This window comes from Phaseolus vulgaris, chromosome 2 (genome assembly GCF_051622355.1).
Source record: "Phaseolus vulgaris cultivar YP4 chromosome 2, ASM5162235v1, whole genome shotgun sequence".
Taxonomy (NCBI): domain Eukaryota; kingdom Viridiplantae; phylum Streptophyta; class Magnoliopsida; order Fabales; family Fabaceae; genus Phaseolus; species Phaseolus vulgaris.
This window is the reverse complement of record NC_143499.1, coordinates 1412892-1436088: the sequence shown is the minus strand read 5'-3', so window position 1 is coordinate 1436088 and position 23197 is coordinate 1412892. Positions and strand designations below refer to the sequence as shown.

Sequence of the window (23197 nt, the reverse complement as noted above, 5' to 3'; positions counted from 1 at the left end):
AAAGAAGATAAAATCACCCAATAACTAAAGTTTTCGGGTTTTTATTAAATTGAATTTCGTTAAACGAGTATTTAGCTTACTTAGCAAGTCTGCATAATTTAGAAAAGTTGCAAAATAATACATAGGTCTAAATTGGTTCAAAATAGTTTTAACTTCACTCTTTCTACATAAAATTGAATATATTATCTCAAACTAGCATTTTGTATTAATATATCCCAATTGTAGGAATCTAACAACCAAACTTATATATGCATACTCATTTTAAATTATTTAAAAATATAGTTTTCATTTTAAAATCACCCAAGGCATAAATTCAAGGTGAATTCATTCAAAATCACAATCAATCATAATAAATCATAGGTAAACTTCATTTAAATCATCATCAATCAATAAAGACAAACTTTAGATAAACTTTTAACTACCAATTATTTATATTATAAATTTGGTAGCAAAAACCTTAGTTGCTAATTAGACACCAATTTAGAAATCAAAAATATTTTTAGTCTCTAAAATGATCTTTAATTTAATCACTATAACAATTAATTATTTTTTGTCTTTAAAATTAATTTATATTTCATGATTTTCTTGTAGTATCATAATAAAATGGGTGGAAAGAAACTTACTTTAATGAAAATTTTCATCGGATAACTTTACATTTATGAGGAATAATTTTTTTTATATTTAACATATATATACATATTAACTAATAATAACATAAATAATAATTATTTATCAAACTTTTTATTGTCAGATTTCTTGATTATTGTAGTGAATTTTGTTTTTTTAGTTATATTTTTATTCATAAATTTGAATAAAAGACCTATTAAAGAAATCGAAACTCTTAATAAAATATATAAATTAAAAATCAATTCCCATTTGAATCAAACTACATCTTAGTTGGTATTTATAAATATTTTGAGAGTATTTAGGAATTTAAAAATCATAAAAATATATTTACAGGTAATGTGTTTATGTTTTTATATACTAAAATATTATTTATCATTTTACACATAAATAATTATTAAAAAATTATATTGATTTTTAATTGTATAAGGATAAAAAAGAGAAAAATAGTAATTTCTTTTTATATTATATAATTTATAGTATATTATAACTAGTAATTGCAAAAATATAAAAATATATTATTTTAATACGTAGAAAAATAGATTACAATCATCTTAGTAAATTATAATTATTTTTCAGTAAAAATACAATGCTAAAAAGTAAATGAAATAATAAAACGGTAAAATAAAATATTTAATTATCTTATTTGCGTTAAGTACTTGAATAACATATCCAAATATAATCGAATTATTTTAAAGTTAAATATTTTTATTTAAATTATTTAATTAATTTTTTATATTGTTAAATTAATTACGATATTTTTTGAACTCGTTTTAATTTTGATTAGAAATTCTCGTTTCAATTTTTTATTAGAAATTGTCCTATTAGATGGATATGTGTATAAGTATATATAATATATAATATCTGATTTTTTAAATTGAGTATGAAATATAAATACATATACTATTGTATTCATCTCCTTACTTGTTCCAGTATATATTTTTTTTCTCATATTCGTTTTCATTTAAATTATTAAAATATTTTAAATTTATTAGATAATTTGAAAAGTTATATTAATTTTTCTTTAATATAGTTTGATAAGATCATATATTTTATTATTTTCACTTTTTTTATAATTAATTGAAGATAAAATTGAGGATGAGAAAATAAAAAGTTTATATTATTTACACACGGAAATGGAGATGGAGATGGAGATGAAAATGGAATTTTTCCTTTTATGTGGATGATAATCAAACTCACCAATTTTTCATTCATGCTACACAATAATATATTTATATTTGATTTAAAGTTAAAAAGGTATTTATAAAAAAAATTTGACACTTTCATTATAAGTAATTTTTCACTTCAAAATTATTTATGACTTTGATCAACTTTAAACTTTCCAAATGTTTTCGACATATTTGTAAAATTTAATTAGTAGAGTAGAGGATTTCATTGTGTTTGTTTACTTGCATATATCACCCTGAAAAACAGATCAAAGAAGGAGCGAAGTCCCACGCATCACATTCGCTTCCTAAATCAACGGCTAAAAACGCACGATGGGACATAGCCAGTTCAACCGTCCCGATTCGCGATTCTCTATTACATTATTTCACATTTAAAATAAAAACGTGAAAAAAAAGGGCGTCATTTCCTCGCCACACCCTGTTTCGTGAAGCGTAGTGCATCAAGATCTCTCTATCTCTCTCTGAAATCGAAAATGAGCAAGGGACCGGGTCTTTTCACCGATATCGGCAAAAAAGCCAAAGGTTAACGAACATGCTCTCTAACATTATTCCTTATTCATTCCTCCTCATCACTTTTATCGATCCAACAAAAGTTAAACTAAGTTCTTTTGATTTGTTATTGCTTGTAGATCTTTTGACTAGGGACTACAACTCCGACAAGAAACTCACCGTTTCGTCCTACAGCAGCGCCGGAGTTGTAAGCTCTTCGAACTTCCATTATAATTAATCTATTGTTTGTATATCTACGATTTCTCGTTAATTACATTTTTGTATGTAAGATATAGTGGTCAAGATCTTGCGCGATGCTATACGCGGAAATTAATTTATCCGCACTGTAAGGTTGCTGATGAGCGTTGCTCTTTCCATAAAATCCTTGATTACCTATGGCTTTTTTTTTTTATAAGAATCGTGAAGTAGCACAGGAAAAAAATTATTCTCCGGTTCGATTATTTTAATTTGTATTTTAATCGATTCCGCATTGCATTGTCAGTTCGTCAAGTTAATCGTGTTGTGTAGACAGATTTTTCTCTTCAAAATTTAGATTAATAAAGGGAGTCGCATATGTTGGATGCGTGGTCGCTTGTTTCAGTTGAAATTCTTCTGTCTGAATCTGTTTTGTGGCGTTCTATTTATTTAGTGAGTTTTTGTTATTATTTTGGCTTACTCCTAGTCCGCTATGTCATAAGAAAGGGATATTTGGCTCTCAAAATATGCAGTCCGACATACGGGAGTCCTTATCGATTATCAGCTAATTAAGTCCTGACGAACAATGTAGCGTCATAGAATGGGGCATTTGGTTTTTATAATATGCAATCTGGCACGAGTTCCAATAAACTATTATTTGATTAAGTTATTTTTACAGAAAACAACCTTTATTCTATTGTAGCATCGTTGTTTTTATCAAAATGCTAATTTTTTGGATGGCGACCGGGGAATAGGACTTTATGAACAATACCTGAAGACAAAAAAGAGATTGTATGTGTGGAGCTTATTGGAGTGTATGATAAACAGTGAAACAGTGATATTAGAAAAGGGAGAGATTCAAAGGCTCCTAAGAATATTGTTGAGACTACAACTAACTAATATACAGACTAACAAATGTGGTAAAACAGAATTATAGATCTCTAACTAACTGATATAACAGAATCATAGGTATCTAACTAAATAATGTGAATGTGAAGAGTTGATTGAGACATGTGTGATAGATTGCACGTTGGTTTGTGCAGAAGAGTTTTGATGTCATCTAGCATGAGTTGGAGGCAAATATAATGGTGCAAGAAGTAGCATTATGGGTTTGGACTCAAATGTAGAAGAAATTTTGATCCATATGTTAAATGCTATTTTAAAAGGGGAAATTCTTGACAGTCACTGATTGCTGATAAAAATTATCTTGCTGGTTATGCTAGTTTTGTGCCTTTGTGTGCCCAGGTTCATAATTCTAATATATTCTCTTAAAGCTGATGATATTTTTTTTACAAGCAGACATAATAACAAGCGTTTTTAGATATCTACTAGGGGATACAGAACATGAATTATCAAAACAAGTAGCGCACCTTTAGGCATTAAGTATCTAGTGACTGGAAAAACACTTTGGTGTATAAAAAGGTCACAAAAGAAAGGTTGATAGTAGACTGTAAGGGTATAGAGAAATTTTTTGATGGTTGAATTTGATTTCTGATATCCAAGAGATTGAAAGTATATGATTAAGACTGAAAGTAAAAGATTGATTACTTGGATGGATGTGAATGTAAGGTGATATCTGAATAATCTGAGAGAGGATGAAGATTCAATGTCCTGTAACCCAGTAAGATAATGTAAGGTTGACATGAAGCACTGATGATCTTTTGACTTCTCTTATAGATCCTTTGGAATTTTGTTTAGCCTGTTGCAAACTGCATGGCCATTTTAAATTTTTGTCTTGCTACTGTAATTTTTTGATTGTCACGGTCGTCTTTCTAGTCTATGTAGGTGCAATAGCGCACATGGCCACGCGCTAGGAGCTATAGATGCATAGTGTTCATTTTAATCTGACTTCTTTTTCTCCTTTCAGGCCCTCACTTCAACAGCTGTGAAGAAAGGAGGAGTCTCGACTGGGGATGTGGCAGCACTGTACAAGTATAAGAACACTATTATTGATGTTAAACTTGACACGGCATCAATTGTGGGTTACTTTGTCTTTTAAGGTTACTATTGAGCATGCTCGGGTAAATCATCTTGTTAACTTGCTCCTTTTCTTTCCAGATCTCCACAACCCTCACATTCACTGACGTTCTTCCATCCACCAAGACTATTGCTTCATTTAAGCTGCCGGATTATAATTCTGGCAAGGTATAGAAACTTGCTTATTCTGGCTGGGAAATTTGACTAACTGCTGGGCATCGTTTCTGAAAATTTGTCTGATTTGTTTTTGACAGTTAGAGGTTCAATACTTCCATGACCATGCTACCTTAACAACCGCTGTTGCCCTGAATCAATCCCCTGTCATTGATGTTTCTGCTACTGTTGGTACCCCAAGCATTGCTTTCGGTGGTGAGGCGGGCTATGACTCTACGTCTGGTCGTTTTACAAAATACACTGCTGGGATTAGTGTCACGAAAGCCGATTCATCTGCTTCAATAATCCTGTAAGTTGCTTTTACCTAGAAAAATTGTTTTCTAAACATCTAGCATTCGTAATCATGTTGAAAGCGTGACATATTGATATATTGAACATGTATTTCCCAATCAGTGGTGACAAGGGTGACAGCATTAAAGCATCATATCTCCATCATCTGGACCTATTGAAGAAGAGTGCTGCTGTTGCAGAGATCACTAGAAAGTTCTCCACAAATGAGAACATTTTTACAGTGGGAGGGTCTTTTGCTGTTGACCCTCTGACACAGGTCAAAGCAAGGCTCAACAATCAAGGACAGCTTGGCGCCCTCTTGCAGCATGAGATCATACCAAAGTCAGTGTTGACTATTTCTGGTGAGATTGACACCAAGGCCCTGGATAAAAAACCCAGGTTTGGACTGGGAATTGCCCTCAAACCTTGAGTTTTTTGTTCATTTTTAGAAAAGCGATCGGAGTTACAAACTTCATTCAATTTTTGGTGGCCCTTGAAAGGAGGGAAAATAATTAGCTCCACGCATGAACATTTCTAGGCTCTTCATGAGTGGATACAAATCTTAATATTCGAATCCTCGAGTGTCTTTTGTTTCCCATTTTTTTATTGATTTTTCTGCTTTTCCTCCGACATTGTGGTAGGCATTACAAGCACTAGAGGTCATGTTGTCTTGCAGGATTTTATCGAGTGTGCTTTTCTTACAATTATACTTTGGATAACTTCCATACGCCTACAATATTGTTAAGTCTTTCTGTGAATTGGGTTCAAAGGAGGGAAAGGAAAAAGGTGACCTTATTTTCTCCAAGTAAAGGAGAGGGAAATATAATATATTGTTGTGCTCCATTAATATTAATGGAGAGGGTGAGTTGAAAAACTTTAGGATAATTAGTTGGTACTGTCTATTGAAGGAGGGACAAAAATTAGATGACATTATTTTATAGTTCTATTTTTTTCTCTCGTCTTCCAAAATTTATATCAAAATCGGAGAGGTAAAAAGAAAATATTTTTTTTATTCTTTTTTAATGCAATGGTTGGATTAACTAAACGATTATTAAATGTATCATTTTGTCAAAGTAGATAAATATCTGTACCAAAATTTATCTAATTTGGACCTAAACATGTATGCAATGTAATAGAAAATTTATTTGTTTTGAATATCATATTACCAAAAGAATATCATTTCATAATTAAATATGTAAAGTTTTCAAAGGATGAAGCTGGATGGTATGAATTTGGCAAGTGGCTTAAACTGGAAAAATAACACAATTTGAGTTTTTTGTGAAGTCGTAAAATTATCAGTAAATTACATTAATTTCTTTAATATCTTTCTAGTTTGAGAACATTCTTTGTTTTTTTAATGTTTATATTAATCTTTTTAATAAAAATAGACCCATTGTCATATATTAAAAAATGTCAGCTAAAATTATTTTATAAAACTTTGAAAAGGCTAGTATGATTTTTTATCTCATTACTCAAACAATATGATACTGTAAACAATTTAATCCCTTTAACTTTATTGTTTGTACACCTAAACACCCTAATGTTTAATTTGTCTTATTTGATCAGTAAATTTTATCTCATCTATAAATAAAACTTTAAACTTTAATTTTGTTCCAATCAGTCCTTAAATTAGTCTTAAAATTAGTCTTTAAACTTTATTAAAATTAGTCTTAAAACATCGTTTTTTTATAAATAGTTTTTTTAACAGGTTTGATAATTTACATTAAATGTCAAATTAATTTAATCTTTTACTTCTTTTTGTTTCAATTTAATTTTTGTATATAAAAATAAGAATCTAAAATACATAAAAAAAAACATTTTTATTAATTGTACACATTATAATTCTTACTGCTACACATTAGAATAAGACTAGTAGTAAGAATCCATCAGACCAATTTTTGGTTCTTTTTAAAATAAATTGCCAACAAAGCAAATTTTATATATTTCATGGAAACATAACGAATATAAATTAATAGGGTAAAAGCTAACTCTAAATTATTAACCCTTTTAAATTACCAGCATGAATTCAATTAATTATGCAAACTTAAATGTTAGGAATTTACGAATGCATATGTACAGTGAAGGACAGACCACACACCATTTTACATGTACGTTAATTTGAATAGGAAGTGCAAGACTTGAAAATAGGGTTCAGTGGGGTGAATTTTTTTTGCAAATGATACCAAACATAGGCAAGCAATTTACTTTATACGATAACTAAATGGAAAACAATAATATCGTGAATTTAATCTGAAGCGTCATTTTACCACATGCTGATCTAAAGATTACTATCATTTCCTCTCATTTCTCATTTTAAAGAGTGCTCTCTTTTGAAACATCCCCTGTTAAAGAAACAGTTAGGCTGGAAATTCCTTTGTCTACAAATTACATTCAACCTTATACGAGCAATTTCTGACCACAAATTACATTCAACCCTATAAACATGAGTATTTTATAAAAAAACTACTAAAAATTGAAACCAAGGGAAATTGAAGTAAAATCGGTATGAGGTCATTTAAAAGTATATTTCAATTCCAGACACAATTGTGTGGTTGCAAGGTGCACCTATAGGTCATTACAACTTTTAAATTGACGCAAAAATACATACCTACCCAATTTCCTATTTCGTTAAGTTCGATCAAGCTGGCGTTATTTCCTTTATTTTTTTCAGGTAAAGTAAAATTTTGTTAAGGGAAAAGAATACACACCATTCCTGGCAAAGAAAACATCCACACTAGAAAAACAATTTCAGACTGACTATAACCTCCTCTGAAGAGAATAGATTACAACCTGTGACCTATGAAATGTAACACAAACCCTACCTTTCTCTTATAGAACAAATCCTGACAGATTCTAAAAAATAAACAATATTTTCATACAACTGACACTGAAGATCAACGAGTATAATAAGGTAACCCAAACATAATGAAGTCCAAGCAAATACCATTGTCAAAACATGCACTGTCATATCACGCATCGAGGCAACACTCAATACACATTTGCATTATTTTGAGGAAGATTGAAGGCTAAAAACACGTTACTAACAGCACAGTGGAATCTCCATAAATCTTACGAGTATAATACTAGAATTACGTGAGTGCAACCATGTACACTTTTTGCATTATGAAAGAACTGTGCTATGAATAGGATCAAATTATCTACTATAGGCGAAAAATTGTGGAAAATCACAAACTGAAAGACTCAAACACCTTACTAATGAAACCAGTTATAATTTAAAAGTTTTCAATAAAATTTTCTTAATTGGAATGCGAGTGTTAGAATGTGCATTACAGTTAATGCAGTCACTCCCCATCTCAAATATCCAGCCATATTTAAACGCAGCATTCCGATCCTAAAACCTATTGATCGAGCTACAGTGAAGATTAGCTAAAGTAATAAACGCAACAAATATTAGCAGTAATAATGTCGAAAATTTGATTAAAATAAACAAAACAGAAAAGTCTGAGAATACCTGAACAGATCCAAACTGCAAGACCCTCAAACTACCAAAACCCCACATAAAACATGACACTAATAATCGAAAAAGTTCCAATAACAACAATAAAAGCAAACAGCAATTAAAAAAAGTATATCGAAAAATCGAAACTAATCAACAGTCTGCATGATATCCTCGGGAGCAAACTTTGTACCCTTTTCTTTGTCAGCGGCGGCGCGGCCCTTAGCCTTGCGATCGAGCAAGGATTTACGGTCCTTGTCCATTCGCAACTTCGTGACGACAACCTTTGAAGGGTGAATGCCGACGTTGACGGTAGAGCCGTTCACCTTCTCGCGCGTGATTCGCTCGATGTGGATGACCCACTTGCGGCGATAGACCTGCACCACCTTGCCTTCGCGGCCCTTGTAGGTTCCCCTCACCACTTGCACCTCATCGTCCTTCCGAACCGGAATGGAACGCACATTGTATTTCGACCGGAGATCGGTGGAGAGCGGCGCGCTCATAAGCACGCGGCGGACGCTCGACGGCGCCGTGAAATGCGCCTTGCGGCTCTTGCGCCGGCTAGAGGAAACCCTGGGATTGAACTTCATTCTCTTCTCCCTACTTTTTGTGACGGAATGCGAATGAAAGAAAGAGAGTGTATAACAAAAAAATAGACTTAGGGTTTCTTCTTCCCTTTTTATTCATTAAAATTTAGTTTCATTTTCTTGGGTTGGATTAGGCCCATGAGATCCAACCAACCCAATTTTATTGGGCCTGCTTGACCAATGTTGTTGGACTCCTTCTTCCTGCACCTCCATATTCTTCTGCCATCCCCATATAAAACTTGAAAATACATTTTTATTCTTCTTGTTTCAGTTTTCGGATTATATAATCTAGATACGTATTTGAAAAAAAAAATTCTGGATTACATAATCCAGAAGTTTAAATTTTTTTTCGAATTATGTAATATATAATATAGAAACTAATCATGCAAAACTTATATAATCCGAAACTAATTAAGAATTTAAAAAAAACTTTTAGATTAAGTAATTGAAAGTATTACAAAGAAATATTTTTTTTTAAAATAAGAGAATTTATGAAGATGGAAGAAGAAGATATAGAGTTCAGGAAGAAACTGTTGACATACCCGCTTTTTTCTAATAGAAGGAAAAAAAAAGTTTGAGAAAATATACAAATGATATGGACCGCTGTTTAAAATATTTAGTTTCAGAATTAATGTTGCTAACAAATTTACTTTGAAAATTAAAATAAAATTATTTTTCATATTTTAATATTTTAAAATATTTATGAACCTTTGAATGGAAATTTATAATTAAGACAGAAGGTATGAGTAACTGAAAAAATATTTAGCACAAATCATGTGATGATAAGTTACAAATAAGATGATAAGTTTATTTATTGTTATGATAACTATTTAAAAAATTATATTGAATATGTAATTAAATGATTTTAAAAATGTTTAACTTTTAAAATTAATTTATAAATTTTATTAATAAAAAATATTTTAGATACCAATAATTATTTTAGTCTTTAAAATAGTATTAATTAATATAGTAATTAAATTTTTTTTTCTAAAGTTTATTTTTATTTTTTTTTACTCCTTTACTTTAATAGTTATACAAAATTTATCTTATCGTGTTTATAATTAGAAAGGTTTATACGGTTATTTTGAAGGAAATTGTAAAAAGAGGATTAAAGGTAATCTGTAGTAAACAAAGTTAATTGAGAGATAAGTGTAGAAATTGTTGATGTTAAAATATTTCATGGATATCTTTCCACAAAAGAAAATATAAGACTATTAAATAAATTTTTGAAATAATATTGTTTCATCGTAAGTTTTTTTTTTACATAATATTTATTTTTTGGTACATTAAAGTATAACAAATTTGTTAAACATCTAGCATGAATGTTGAGTTTAATAATTTTAAAGTATTTATCTATTATATTATTTTATATATATATATATAGTGATTGATATTTATATATACTCAATTTACATATTCACAGATGTCTTTTAAAATTATTTTTTTATAAATATATTTTCATATGTATACAATTTAAATATATACACAAATTTTCATTGTAAATACTAATAAAAATAGAAATTTAAATTATTATGTTTTCTCATTAAAGAAAATAACCAATATAAGTGATTCTATTCTTACATAATTATATCAATTTTACAAATGTATTAACAGTATTTTATAGCGTATCCAACATATCATTCTGCATTGAAGCTTTAGACGAATTTCCCACTAGACAAGTTAAATCTTTAATTACCGAAATAGCCTTAGAAACCTCAATTTTATCCTGAAATCTAACATAATTCCTCATACGCCATATCATCCATATAGAAAAGGTTGTCACAGCAAGTTTAATCAATTTAACCAAAGACTACCATGACTCTTAATAAAAGAAAGAAGATCATCTTTATTAGAGAAATGAGAAGTAAGAAAAATCTGTCGAAAACATTTTAATAATTGTAAATGCATGAAATAATTGTTTTTATATATAATTATTTGATTATATAAATTAAAGTCGCTATAACTTATCAAATTAATGTAGTAGTTTATTCAAATTCGAAAGAAGGACTATTTTATAATTAGACAATACAAATTTTAAATTAAATGAACAAAATAATATTGTTTAAAATTTATAAAGATTATATATAATATGAAATCAATTTATTTTCTTTTATTTAAAATATTTAATTTTTAGACTATAAAATTTTTGACATTTTTATAGGTTTATATATGCGTTCATTTCTTTCATCGAATGTACAAAATTAAAAGGTAATATGCACCATGAGATAGTTTGATTTGGCTATATTTTTGTTTTTAGTAAGTTTTCTCCTACAATATTTGGTCTCCTAAGGTTGCTTTTGCATGTAAGGGTTTAGTCAATCAACCTCTAACCTTTTTTGGTGTTTGAATAATTTTTTTAAAGAGTAAATACATTATGTTGAGAGAATTTAACTTGATTTACTTCTTAATATTCATCATTGTGAAAGTGAAACCTTAATTAACCAAATCCTAAGATAAACATCTCAATTTAAATTTATAGTAATGTTGTTATTGAATTCGATTTTTTGTGTGTGTAATTGAGAAGTATATTTGACATTGATTATCGGTTGGTGAGATTGATATGGTATACAAATGTATACAACTGGAGATTTTAAAGTTCAATTATTTTATGTTTTCAATTATTTTTTATATGTGTGATACCTGGAATTAGTAATTTAACATTTTGTTATTTAACATGTTTGATTTTAAATATAATTGAATAAAAAAAAGTATGATTTAAGTATAGAACGTGCAATAAAATTTGTTTTAGATTGCAAAAAAGCTTATTTTTTGTAAAATTGAAATAAAAGACTTATTTCATCTTATTCAAATGATTGGCTATCGTTAAGTAATTTTCATTGTACAAGTTGGGAGAGATAAACCACCACAAAGGTTGAAAAAACTGTTCACGAACATGAAAAGATGTGGTAGAAACACTAATTTGAATTTATGGATTTGTGTGGAAGTAAAAGCGACCGAAGAAATGCACTAAAAGCTACAATATGTACATAAATACTAAAATATCTTTATTGATAGCAAATTTTATGTAAATAGTTAATATAAACAAAATCATTATATATTAATACAAATAAAAATAATGATTAAATAAATTTATTAAATAGTAATATTAATAATACTTTTATTTTTTTAAAAATATTTAACAATATTATTATTAATATAAAATTAATAATAAAAATATAAAAAAATTGTATAACCATAATAATAATTAAATTAAATTTTTATTTTTAAATATAAGAATAAATTTATAAACTTACATTTTATATTTTTTTAAAAAAATTTAAAAATTTTTCTTACAAAATTTAATAAATTTTCATCACAAATTTATCTCTCCTCTAAAAATTTGGATACTGCAGCTCTATGATGCTGCTCAAACAATGATATGAGGACCTTAAGCGTCAATTGGATAAGAATAGTCCAAGACAATTAACTGAGAACCATTTATTTGACCAACCACTCTTATTTATAAAATGTTTTATTTATCTTTGTTTTACTTGAATTAAACGGTGTATATGTGTAAAAAAATGAGATTGAGAATTACTATGAGTGATTCAACCATTTTCTATTAGCAAATAAAATTATATTTGATATTACAGTGTAAATATATTATTACCTTTTTGTATTAGTATATTATTTGAAATTCATGAATATTATCTTGTTGATATGGAATGAGTTGTTATACATGAATATTATGTTGTTGAAATGTATTATGTTTGTGGATAGGAAGTGAATAGGATGAATATTGTTGATATAAAGTATGGAATGCATATTTATTTATATATTTAATTATTTGACTTAGTGTGACTTACATGTTTTTTTTTATAAATGGTTATGATGGTACTTTTGAAAAAAAAAAAATACAATTATCAAAATATTTATAGTTTCAATTTAGAAACAAATTTTAAAATAATATATAAATATTATGAATATAAATTTTTACTTTTTTAATTTTTTCATCTTATGATAGAAGAAGTAATTCAATTTTTAATAAAATAAAAAATACTACTAATATTTGATAATATTATATTTTAAATAATAAATAACAAATTTATAATAAAAACATGATTGAAATTTAATAATATATTCATAATATTAATATGATTTATAAAAAATATATGATGTTCGGAAGATACTCTACAAAATTTAAAAAATTTAATTGGGTGCCAAAATACGATGGTCTCATAAAAAAAATGATTTTGACATACTTGACAACTCATTTTAGATAATATGGGTCATTTAAAAAAAAAAAAAAAGATGAAGGGAAAAAAATAGTGAAGGTAAGGTGGGTGTAAAAAAATAATGAATGTAATGTGTGTAAAAATTTATTAGGTGAGAAAATATTATCACTATGAAAATCGAAACTAATCAACCGTCTGCATGATATCCTCGGGCAAATTTTGTACCCTTTTCCTTGTCAGCGGCGGCGGCGGCGTGGCCCTTAGCCTTGCGATCGAGCAAGGATTTACGGTCCTTGTCCATTCGCAACTTCGTGACGACAACCTTTGAAGGTGAATGCCGACGTTGACGGTGGAGCCCGTTCACCTTCTCGCGCGTGGCTCGATGTGGATGACCCACTTGCGGCGATAGACCTGCACCACCTTGCCCTCGCGGACCTTGTAGGTTCCCTCACGCTTGCACCTCGTCGTCCTTCCGAACCGGAATGGAACGCACGTTGTATTTCGACCGGAGAGCGGCGCGCTCATAAGCACGCGGCGGACGCTCGACGGTGCCGTGAAATGCGCCTTGCAGCTCTTGCGCCGGCTAGAGGAAACCTCATTCTCTTCTCCCTGACGGCAATGCGAATGAAAGAAAGAGGTGTATAAAAAAAATAAATATATTTAGGGTTTACTCTTTCCTCTTTAATCATTAAAATTTAAGTTTCATTTTCTTGATTAGGCGTGAAGTCCAACCTAGCCTATTTTATTGGGCCTCCTTGACCAATTTTATTAGGTCTGCTCGATCAATCTTGTTGACATACCCCTTTTTCTAATAGAAGGAAAAAAAATAATGTAATGTTATTGGAGAAAATATACCAACGATAGGATCGCTGTTTAAAAATATTTATTTTCAGAAGTAATGTTACTGAAATTTTTACTTTGAAAACTAAAATAAAATTATATATTTGTGAACCGGAAATTTCTAATTTAAAACACATGTTATGAGTAACTGAAAAAATATTTAGCACAAATCATGTGATAATAAGTTACAAATAAGATGATAAGTTTATTTATTGTTATGATAACTATTTAAAAAATTATATTAAATATTTAATTAAATTATTATTAAAAAATTTAACTTTTAAAATTAATTTATAAATTTTATTAGTAATAGAAACTATTTTAGCAATAATTATTTTAGTCTTTAAAGTAGTATTAGTTAATACAGTAATTAAATGTTTTTTTTTTAAAGTTTATTTTTATTTAATAAATTTTGTTACTTCTTTATCGTAATTAGAAAGGTTTATACGATTATTTTGAAGGAAATTGTAAAAAGAGGATTAAAGGTAATCTTTAGTAAACAGAGTGCTTGTAATTGAGAGATAAGTGTAGAAAGACATGTTGATGTTAAAATATTGCATGGATATCTTTCCACAAAAGAAAATATAAGACTATTAAATAAATTTTTGAAATAATATTGTTTGATCGTAAGTTTTTTTTTTACATAATATTTATTTTTTCGTACATTAAAGTATAACAAATTTGTTAAACATCTAGTACGAATGTTGAGTTTAATAATTTTAGATTATTTATCTATTATATTATTATTTATAAATATATATACTCAATTTACATATTCACAGATATCTTTTAAAATTATTTTTTATAAATATATTTTCATATGTATACAATTTAAATATATACACAAATTTTCATTGTAAATACTAATAAAAATAGAAATTTAAATTATTATGTTTTCTCACTAAAGAAAAAAATAAATATAAGTGATTCTATTCTTAAATAATTATATCAATTTTACAAATGTATTAACAATATATGTATATCAATTGAGACCATGTAATTTATAAAAAATATTACATTATTTAATAACTTTATACATAATATTATTTCAAATCGTTAAACTATAATTGTATATTATTTTGATGGTAAATTTATAAAAAAAAATACATAATAATAAAATTATGATAAAATTCTTTATATTTAAAAAATAAACAATAAGTTGATTTTGATTGATATAAATGTGATATAAAACTATTTTGAACTCGAGCAATTTTTTATATATGATCTATGACGGTGAATTTTAAGAATCATTTTTGTAATTAAAATTTATTAAGTGATGTAATACTTAAAACTAGTATCAGTCTATCCTCTATATATTGTGAGTTTTTAAACATTTACTAAATATCATCTCAGTGGAATTTATTTATCAGTAACATTTTGATCGTGTGTGAAGAAAACAAGTTCACTCATATTATTCAGAAAATAATAATATAATATTACTGTATAAACATTTAATACTTATATTTAAATTTAATAATATATTTTATTAATAATGAATTTAACATCTTAGAACGGTTATTGACACAATTAATTTTATTTCCAATGAATTTAACATTTTATACCGTTATAAACATACCATTTTATTGAATAAAGTTTCTATTAAAATATAATAAATGGAGTTTGACGCTTACGTTATGTAAAATGTTAACTCTGAAAGGAAAAGCGCTTGGAATGACAAAATGCATAAATAATCTATAAGCACAGGTTAACTACTATGTGGCAAGATAATTCATTTTTTGTATTTTTCATTATTAGTTATTTTTCTAGTTTTCTATTTTTTTCCCCGTTTTCATCCTATATTTTCAAAATTTATTTTTCAATTGTTTTATTATAATTCAAGTAGGCACCTTTCCTTAATATTTATCTTTTTTTTATTAGTTTTCTGGTGACTTGTTATCAAAAATGAATTCAGAGGTACCTTGGCAAATACTGCGTATTCCTTGGGAAATGAACTTTTAGTGGTCTCCGATGAAAGATGAAAGTCTACCTACAAAAGACTCTATACGATGCTTAAGTTTGTAGAAGTACAAAAATGATGATAAAGTCTTAACAAAAAGTCAAGAGTAAGAGTATATAATAGAGTTTAACGTATTCTCTTACCGAGAGAGTCATCACTTATTCATAGGTCTTGTTGGACTCAAACCATTAAGAAAAACATTGAATGATTGATTATCTTGAGATATAAATGGATTTTATAATAGTAACTTATAACTAATTTATGGTTTGATTTATGTGTCTTAAATATGATATTAAATAGATAGTTATTGTCTGATTTATGTATCTTAAATATTATATTAAATAAACGGTTATTGGTATGAATGTATCCGATCATGTAATTCTGAGAGTATTTACATGGCTTTTTTTTCTTTTTCTTCTATCCTTCACTATTACTCGTTTAATTTTATTTACATTTTTAATTTAATTTTGTTGAAAATAATATCATATAATAGGAGCATACAAATAAAAGTAGAAAATTTAAATAAAAATATACTATAATCAATAATTTTAACAATATTAAACCTCAAAACTTCTATTCATAAACATTCAACAAAATTATTATTATTCAATATATAATTCTTTGACAAAAATTACAAACTCGTACTTTTATTATCAATTAGGGTTCATATACAATTTTTCTAATCAAAGTTGTAGATTATTTCAGGACACACTACAATCAAGTCTCTCGTACACCCAAAATATTTATTAAGTTGTTGTAATAACTTTTTTATCAACTATATATTTTTATCTTACCTTTTAATTATTCTCATTACTTAATCTCAAATTTGGTTGAATATCCACTAAGACGGACAAATTTCTTGTTTCCTAATTTAGTGCAATAATAGAAATAAAAGAAAAAAGGTCATGTGTAGTTTGTTGTTATATGAATTCACAAACCTAAAATGTTTGAGTATTAAGGTTTATGTTCTTACATGTACTTTTGTAGGGACAAAACTTTTCTCACTTGTTGTATTCTTCCATACTTTAGTTTTTGATCTTGACGTCATTTCGATATTTTTGATAGAGGTACCTACGATGACACTCTAGTGCTAAAGTCAGTTTTAAGGATAAGAGTGTTGTAAGTATTAAGATCAGAATTTGGGATGACTTCCTATTTATAGTTATGGTTTTGGATCTGAGGGCACTATATACTAATGTATCCCTCAGTCCAATTTGCAATTTGTATGTTAATCGTGATTTTGGTGTGATTACCGCATAATATCGAATAATTAAAGATATTTCTAATTAATCTGCAAGATGTGAAGCAAGATGGTTAAGAGACCGACTATGATGATTAAGAGACCGACTAGTTGGATGCTTGTGTATGCAGGTGTCTGACCTCTCAATAATACAATTTATAATAGGTCAAAGGTGTTTTTGGATTTAAGTTAAAATAAGTAAACTAAATTTCAGCTTTTATTAAAAATTATATCACTATGTTTCAGCTTCTTTATCCATATTAAAGTAAAACCCACCCTCAATCTCAACTAACTTAAAAATTATACTAAATTATTTATTTTTCAACTTGAATCTATCTCAAGCTTAATTTCCTAACTTAAATTCAAACCCAAACTAAGTTTTTCACTACACAGCTTAAAGAATCATAGTTCAGTAAAGATGTTTGTTCGTATCCAAAATGATAGTAAATAACTATATACAAAGTTTGAAGTAGTTGTGTGTTTACAAAAATTGCACATGTTACCAAAGTTTCCACAAGGTTGGGGAAATATGAAAAAGATATTACTCTGAAAGTTAAGGAAAGAAATGAAAAAACTAAAACAAAAAAAAATTTCACAAATAATAATAAAACTCATGTATATGAATAGTAATTTCCTCCTCCCACCTTACATTGGAAAATATTTGCTTCACTTACTACATTTGCTCATTTTAAGGATGAGAATTTTGATTTTATTATTCTGCGTGACTCCAACTTTTCATTACCACAGTAATATGAATATAAAAAGAAGTCATATTTAAAGCTCTAAAGTTTTATCTATTTACGCAGTTTGGGAATGAAATATACAGAGTAAAAATAATACTACATATACTATTCCAAAAACAACTTAATGTTTCATAAATACAATATTTTGATAGAAATAAAAAGTAGTCTATTTAAAAAATAAGAAAGTAATTCGAAATGAGACGGAAATGGAATGAAGAACCATATATTAAACAAAAATAAATAAATTAATTAAGATTTAAGTTTCTAATAAATTTGTATATTAATAATTGAGATTCTAGTGTATCTATTTTATCATTAATTAGGAAGAATACATGGTTTTTAGTTTATATTGTTATTGTTTTAATCTTTTTCACATAAAAATAAAAAATGGTTTAATTAATTTTCGAGTCCATCATAAAATTTGAATATGTTTTTTATTAAAAAATATATATTAAATGTCTATAAAATTTATATTTTGAATTGAGTTTATGTGATTAATGAATGATGACAGGTGTCATTAATAACGTCCCAGAGCATATTTATGGCTTCCCATAAACTCCATGGAAATAACAGTACACACCATTAAGAGCGTGTTGAAAACCGTGTGTGGTTTCATTTCATTCAAGCAAAACGCAGAGAGAGAGAGAGAGAGAGAGAGATGAGGGGTTGGAAGCACTCTGCGGCTATTGAGACCATCTACGAGGAAGAACACCGTTCTTCTTCTGCTCCCTCACTCTCTCCTTCACCATCCTTCTCCTCCTTTTCTCCTCCTTCACTCCACTCCATAGTCAATGCTTGGTTCCTACCATTCATTTCCCTCCTCTGTTACCCTTTTCTTCTTCTTCATTTTCTTCTCCTAAATTCAATTCTCTATGCTTTCAGGTCTCTCCACTCCGCCTCTCAACCCAACGTCTTCATACTTGTTCATGGAACCTCTTTCCGTTTGCACCAGGTTTGCTCGTTTACCACCATTTTCTATTATGTTTTAGTCAAAATTGTTTTCAAATACAATTCAACATCCCGTAAATTAAACTTTGGACGATTACACTTCAACAATTTTCAAATTAGGGATTTCTGTGAATTTGGATTAATAGAATTTGACATTGAGAGTAATTTAGAGACTATTCTATCAGAATTTTGTTTTTCTCATTGGAATTCTCAATGGAAGATGCAAAATCTTGAGTTATGCATAATCTACAGTCACTAATGCTAACGTTAACGTATTCGCTTTATGTAAGGCTTTGGTACATCTGAAAAGCTCTGCTTTTAGACCCAACAAAAGGGTAATCCTTTATGACATAAAAAAACGTGCAACACTTTGTTTATTTGTTATGCTGAATCAATGAAATATTATTGAAATGACATATACTCGTATATACTTTAGGATCGTATGATATCACAAAGTTCATACCTGAAACAGCACCTAACGGGAGTTTCTAACGTAACAATATCCCCGCCGTTAAACATAACGGCCGAAACTTTCGCCACGGTGGCTGAGTTCTGTTACACCCATAAAGTCCACTTAACGCCGACCAACGTTGCTGCGATAAGAGTGGCGGCGGAGTTGCTGGGTATGACGGAAGGAGAGAATCTATGCGGGGTGGCAGAATCGTACTTTGAGAGAGTTGTTGCCGTTGATGCGTCGATGGTTATGCGTTCGTGCGTGACTATGCTTCCCGAAGCTGAAACGACTGCGTCGCTTGTCAGCAAGTGCATTGAAGCGCTGATTTGGAACGGCGACGTTTCGTTCTTGGACGACGTCGTTGAGATGCACTCTCAGGATTTTCAAATGGTTGCGTCTTACTTGAACAAACGGCTGCCCGACCACGACGCTCTATACAAGATTATTGATATTTATCTTAAGGTACGCCACGTGTCGTAATCTCATATAATAGATGTTTCTAAGAATAATAACTTTTTTCATTTTTTTAGTTGAATACAAATTTGACTCTGTACATGTTTTAATATATAATTTATTGGTAAAATTAATTTTGGGTGAATCACATTTTATTAAAATAAAAAACAGACCAATACTAATTTTTTTTGGTGACTTTTTTTGCATTGATTTTTATTTAATATTGTATCATAAATGGCTCGTTTAATGCAAATTAATAATAAGATTCACATCACTAAATTAAAATATGAATTTAGTTTTCATCACCCAAAATAATCATCAAATTCTATTATTTGTAAATTAATTCTACTAAATAAATACTCTTTCAAAACCTTAAATGCGATTTTATTATTAAAAAGTTTATATGACTGATTATATTATTTTAAATATTATTTTAGTCATCATCGACTTTAAAATTTATAATATTTATCGTATATCAAAATAATGGTCCTAACCATATCATGTTAATAAAGTCAGCAGGGACAATGATATAGCACCTTATTCTAAATACTTAATCAACATTTAGTATTATATATATTAAATTAAATATTTTTTAATCATTATTATAACGTGATTTTAGTCTTTATAACCTTAATTTTGTTAATATCTCATTTCTAAAATTTACAAATAATTAATTTTAGTTCCTATGAAATGGATAAAAGTTGTTTTTTTTTTCTCAATATAAAATATTTTTCATTTCATTTCATCCAAAATCTGAAAACACTATTTTTTTTTTCATAAATCTTATTTTAAGATAGATAAATAATGTTATTTCAGGGATTCTCTTAAAAAAAGTATTAATGTTATCGTAACTTTCTCTTAAACATAAGTATTAAGAAATATGATATCACAATAGAGACAAAAACAAAATATTTCAACAATTTATTGCTTAATATTTTTTTCATCATAAATCATATTACTTGTTATATTAATCACTTAGACGATGTTATTTTATAATGCTTATGATTTTTCTCTTCTTTTATTTTTTTTACCAAGTGTTATTATATTTTGTTAGAGTTTTTGGATGTTGAAATAATATTTTTGGTGAAGAAAATTATTGGTGATATTTGGTTGATAAATATTTGTTGACATTGGTGAAGGAAAATAAGTATGGAAAACTAACGGAGGAACAACAAACAGAGATATGCAACAACTTAGATTGTTCTAAGCTCTCACCTCGCATCCTCGTTGAATGTGTTCAGAATCCGCGAATGTCTCTCAAATTCATAATGGGAGCGATACTCGTGGAGCATCTCAAAACTCGTCACTCCCTTGTTGTTGCGACCACCACTACTACGCATCAAACAGAGCGAACTTCATTGAGGAAAATTCTCCAACATGATCATCACCACACAACACATATCGAAGAGACCATGGATTCCACCTACAATCGTATTCAAAACCTTGAGAAAGAGCTAATGGACATGAAGAACCATCTTCAACATCATCAATTCATGGATGAGAAGAAGAATAATAATGCATTAACCAAAGAACGTGCTGTGAGTTTTCATTATGAACCACCTCAGAACAGTAGAATACAAAGGGGAGGAAGAGGGTCCATTTCGTCCTCGAGCTTGATGCTTGATAACATAATAACGAAAAAACAAAATGAGGTGAAAATGTGTGTTGCAAACAAAACTTCAATAGACATGACCAGGTTTTTTCCCCGCAACTTCAAATTTAGCCTAAAAAATGCATTCGGATGTCGAATGCAACGTCAAGCTAGATAGTTAGTTGTAGAGGTTACTCCATCCTTACAACATAATTGGATAATGAGTTTACTCGTTAGTGTGGGGATTGTCAATAACTATGACATGGAGTATTAATGTCATTTGTGACTAGTGAATATTCAACATAGTTTTTTTTTTCCTTTGTTCATAAACATATTTTGGTTCTTTCTTATGGAAATTGTCTCTTCTATGGTGATTCAGAGCTTTTTGTTATTAATTTCTGTTGGTAGTTTTTTTTTTAAGTCAAGGTAGTCTACTATTGTTTTGAAGTTAACAATGGAGAATTTCGTGAAGTCTATTAAGCAAGTTACAAATAGAATTTTTTTTTTTCGCATCAAACTTAAATAACTTTGATATTTATGTTTATGCTCTAAAGAAATAACTGTATTTATGTTTATGCTCTATAATGCTTAAGTGATTCTCCATATTCTTTGTTCTTTATTTTTTCTTTTTAAAATGAAATTATAGTTAATTTTGGAGATTGCAATCACAAACAATACATTAATGTCGTTGTTCTTATTGTTCATACTTAAATTTTGGAAGAAAAAAATCAAAAGCAAAGTTGACTCTTTCAATTTTTAAAATATTTAAATTTATAAAAAGTAATTTATTTTTAGTATATCAGAGTAAATATATTAATTTTTTAAAAATTATCATATAAAATTATAATTTAGTCCCTATTTATAAGTTTTTTAAAATATTTAAAATTATAAGGACTAAATTATTTTCGTCTCTACGAGTAAATGTTTTAAATTCTTTCAAATGAAGAATAAAATATTTTAATTCATAAGAGTAGATATTTGAAATTATAGAAAAATTATAGAAATCAATTGTATATTTACCCTATTGACTAAGTTAAAAGAACTAAAAGTTTTAAAAAAAATATACGTTAAACCACTAAATCATATAGATTAAATGATCATAGTCTATATAGTTAAATTGTTGGAACTAAACAGGTTACACAAAAGGATAATTATTTTATTTATTTGGGTAACTTATTAAACTTAATTGGTGTTATATATATATTTGATGTTTTGTATTTCTTTTACTAATTTTATTTATATTTAACTTTGTATTTGTGCACATATCTAATGAAAAAAAAATAGTTTCTTGTTTAGATTTAGTTCAAATGATGAAATGTTAATTACTTGTACTAAAGTTTAAATTATTTGTTTAGATAATTTAGAAAAATTGTTGTTTCTTGTTAATTAATGCGCAAGGATTAAGTCAAACCTTAAATTTGATAGAATTTTGGTTTAAAGAATTTTGTATGATTCTTATGTGCATACTAATTGTGGTGCATTATGAGTCATCACTTTAATTTCATTTACTTTGGAAACCAATGTGAATGCTACCAAAATTTCATAAAAAATGAGTTTAATTTATACATATTAACCAATTACTAAAATATTTTTTCATAATGATATTGATAATCATACAGTTTTCACCATAAGTATTTATGAATCAAAATTGGATGTTCCACATCATATTAATCAAGAGAATAAAAAGGAAGTTGATAGGTTATTGCAATGTGTTCAACAAAATGAAAAATCTATTAGGCAAACATATTATTATTCACGAGTTTGTTGTTTAAATTAATGACATCATGAGTATGATGAATGACTTTAATTCATGTACAATGGACTGTCTGTTGAAGA

At 28.0% G+C, this 23197-nt stretch overlaps 3 protein-coding genes and 1 pseudogene across 6 annotated transcripts; 2 read left to right on the top strand and 2 right to left on the bottom strand.

Annotated features, from left to right (window-relative positions):
- Nucleotides 1–2067: 2067 nt before the first annotated feature.
- Nucleotides 2068–5643, top strand: VDAC2 (voltage dependent anion channel 2). The gene is made up of 6 exons (XM_068611161.2): nt 2068–2333; nt 2441–2508; nt 4363–4473; nt 4554–4640; nt 4727–4935; nt 5040–5643. The coding sequence occupies exons 1-6, from the start codon at nt 2285–2287 to the stop codon at nt 5344–5346; spliced, it is 831 nt and encodes a 276-aa protein (XP_068467262.1). The 5' UTR covers nt 2068–2284; the 3' UTR covers nt 5347–5643.
- Nucleotides 5644–8327: 2684 nt separating this feature from the next.
- LOC137810037 (large ribosomal subunit protein uL24z) lies at nt 8328–9037 on the bottom strand. The gene has a single exon (XM_068611160.2). It carries the CDS (start codon nt 8961–8963, stop codon nt 8523–8525), a length of 441 nt encoding a protein of 146 aa, XP_068467261.1. The 5' UTR covers nt 8964–9037; the 3' UTR covers nt 8328–8522.
- Nucleotides 9038–13318: 4281 nt separating this feature from the next.
- Nucleotides 13319–16087, bottom strand: LOC150028928 (large ribosomal subunit protein uL24z pseudogene; annotated as a pseudogene).
- Nucleotides 16088–18481: 2394 nt separating this feature from the next.
- On the top strand, nt 18482–21733 carry LOC137810036 (BTB/POZ domain-containing protein At3g49900). Of its 4 annotated transcripts, XM_090298027.1 has the most exons (5): nt 18499–18713; nt 18798–18867; nt 19154–19198; nt 19300–19779; nt 20910–21733. In XM_090298027.1, the coding sequence occupies exons 1-5, from the start codon at nt 18574–18576 to the stop codon at nt 21537–21539; spliced, it is 1365 nt and encodes a 454-aa protein (XP_090154153.1). In that variant the 5' UTR covers nt 18499–18573; the 3' UTR covers nt 21540–21733. The 4 variants fall into 4 exon arrangements, with proteins under 4 accessions (XP_068467259.1, XP_068467260.1, XP_090154153.1 ...); XM_068611159.2 differs by lacking the exon at nt 19154–19198 and having other exon boundaries at nt 18487–18713; XM_090298025.1 differs by having other exon boundaries at nt 18499–18867.
- Nucleotides 21734–23197: the final 1464 nt, after the last annotated feature.

Bases quoted from the DNA above. Each gene is read 5' to 3' on its own strand.
- LOC137810037 (XM_068611160.2), bottom strand. From the start codon at position 8,963: ATGAAGTTCAATCCCAGGGTTTCCTCTAGCCGGCGCAAGAGCCGCAAG.
- LOC137810036 (XM_090298025.1), top strand. From the start codon at position 18,574: ATGAGGGGTTGGAAGCACTCTGCGGCTATTGAGACCATCTACGAGGAA. The intron at 18,868-19,153 runs GTTTGCTCGTTT...GCTTTATGTAAG, and splicing joins CCTCTTTCCGTTTGCACCAG to GCTTTGGTACATCTGAAAAG. The intron at 19,199-19,299 runs GTAATCCTTTAT...TATATACTTTAG, and splicing joins CTTTTAGACCCAACAAAAGG to GATCGTATGATATCACAAAG.
- VDAC2 (XM_068611161.2), top strand. From the start codon at position 2,285: ATGAGCAAGGGACCGGGTCTTTTCACCGATATCGGCAAAAAAGCCAAA. The intron at 2,334-2,440 runs GTTAACGAACAT...TATTGCTTGTAG, and splicing joins TATCGGCAAAAAAGCCAAAG to ATCTTTTGACTAGGGACTAC. The intron at 4,641-4,726 runs GTATAGAAACTT...TGTTTTTGACAG, and splicing joins CGGATTATAATTCTGGCAAG to TTAGAGGTTCAATACTTCCA.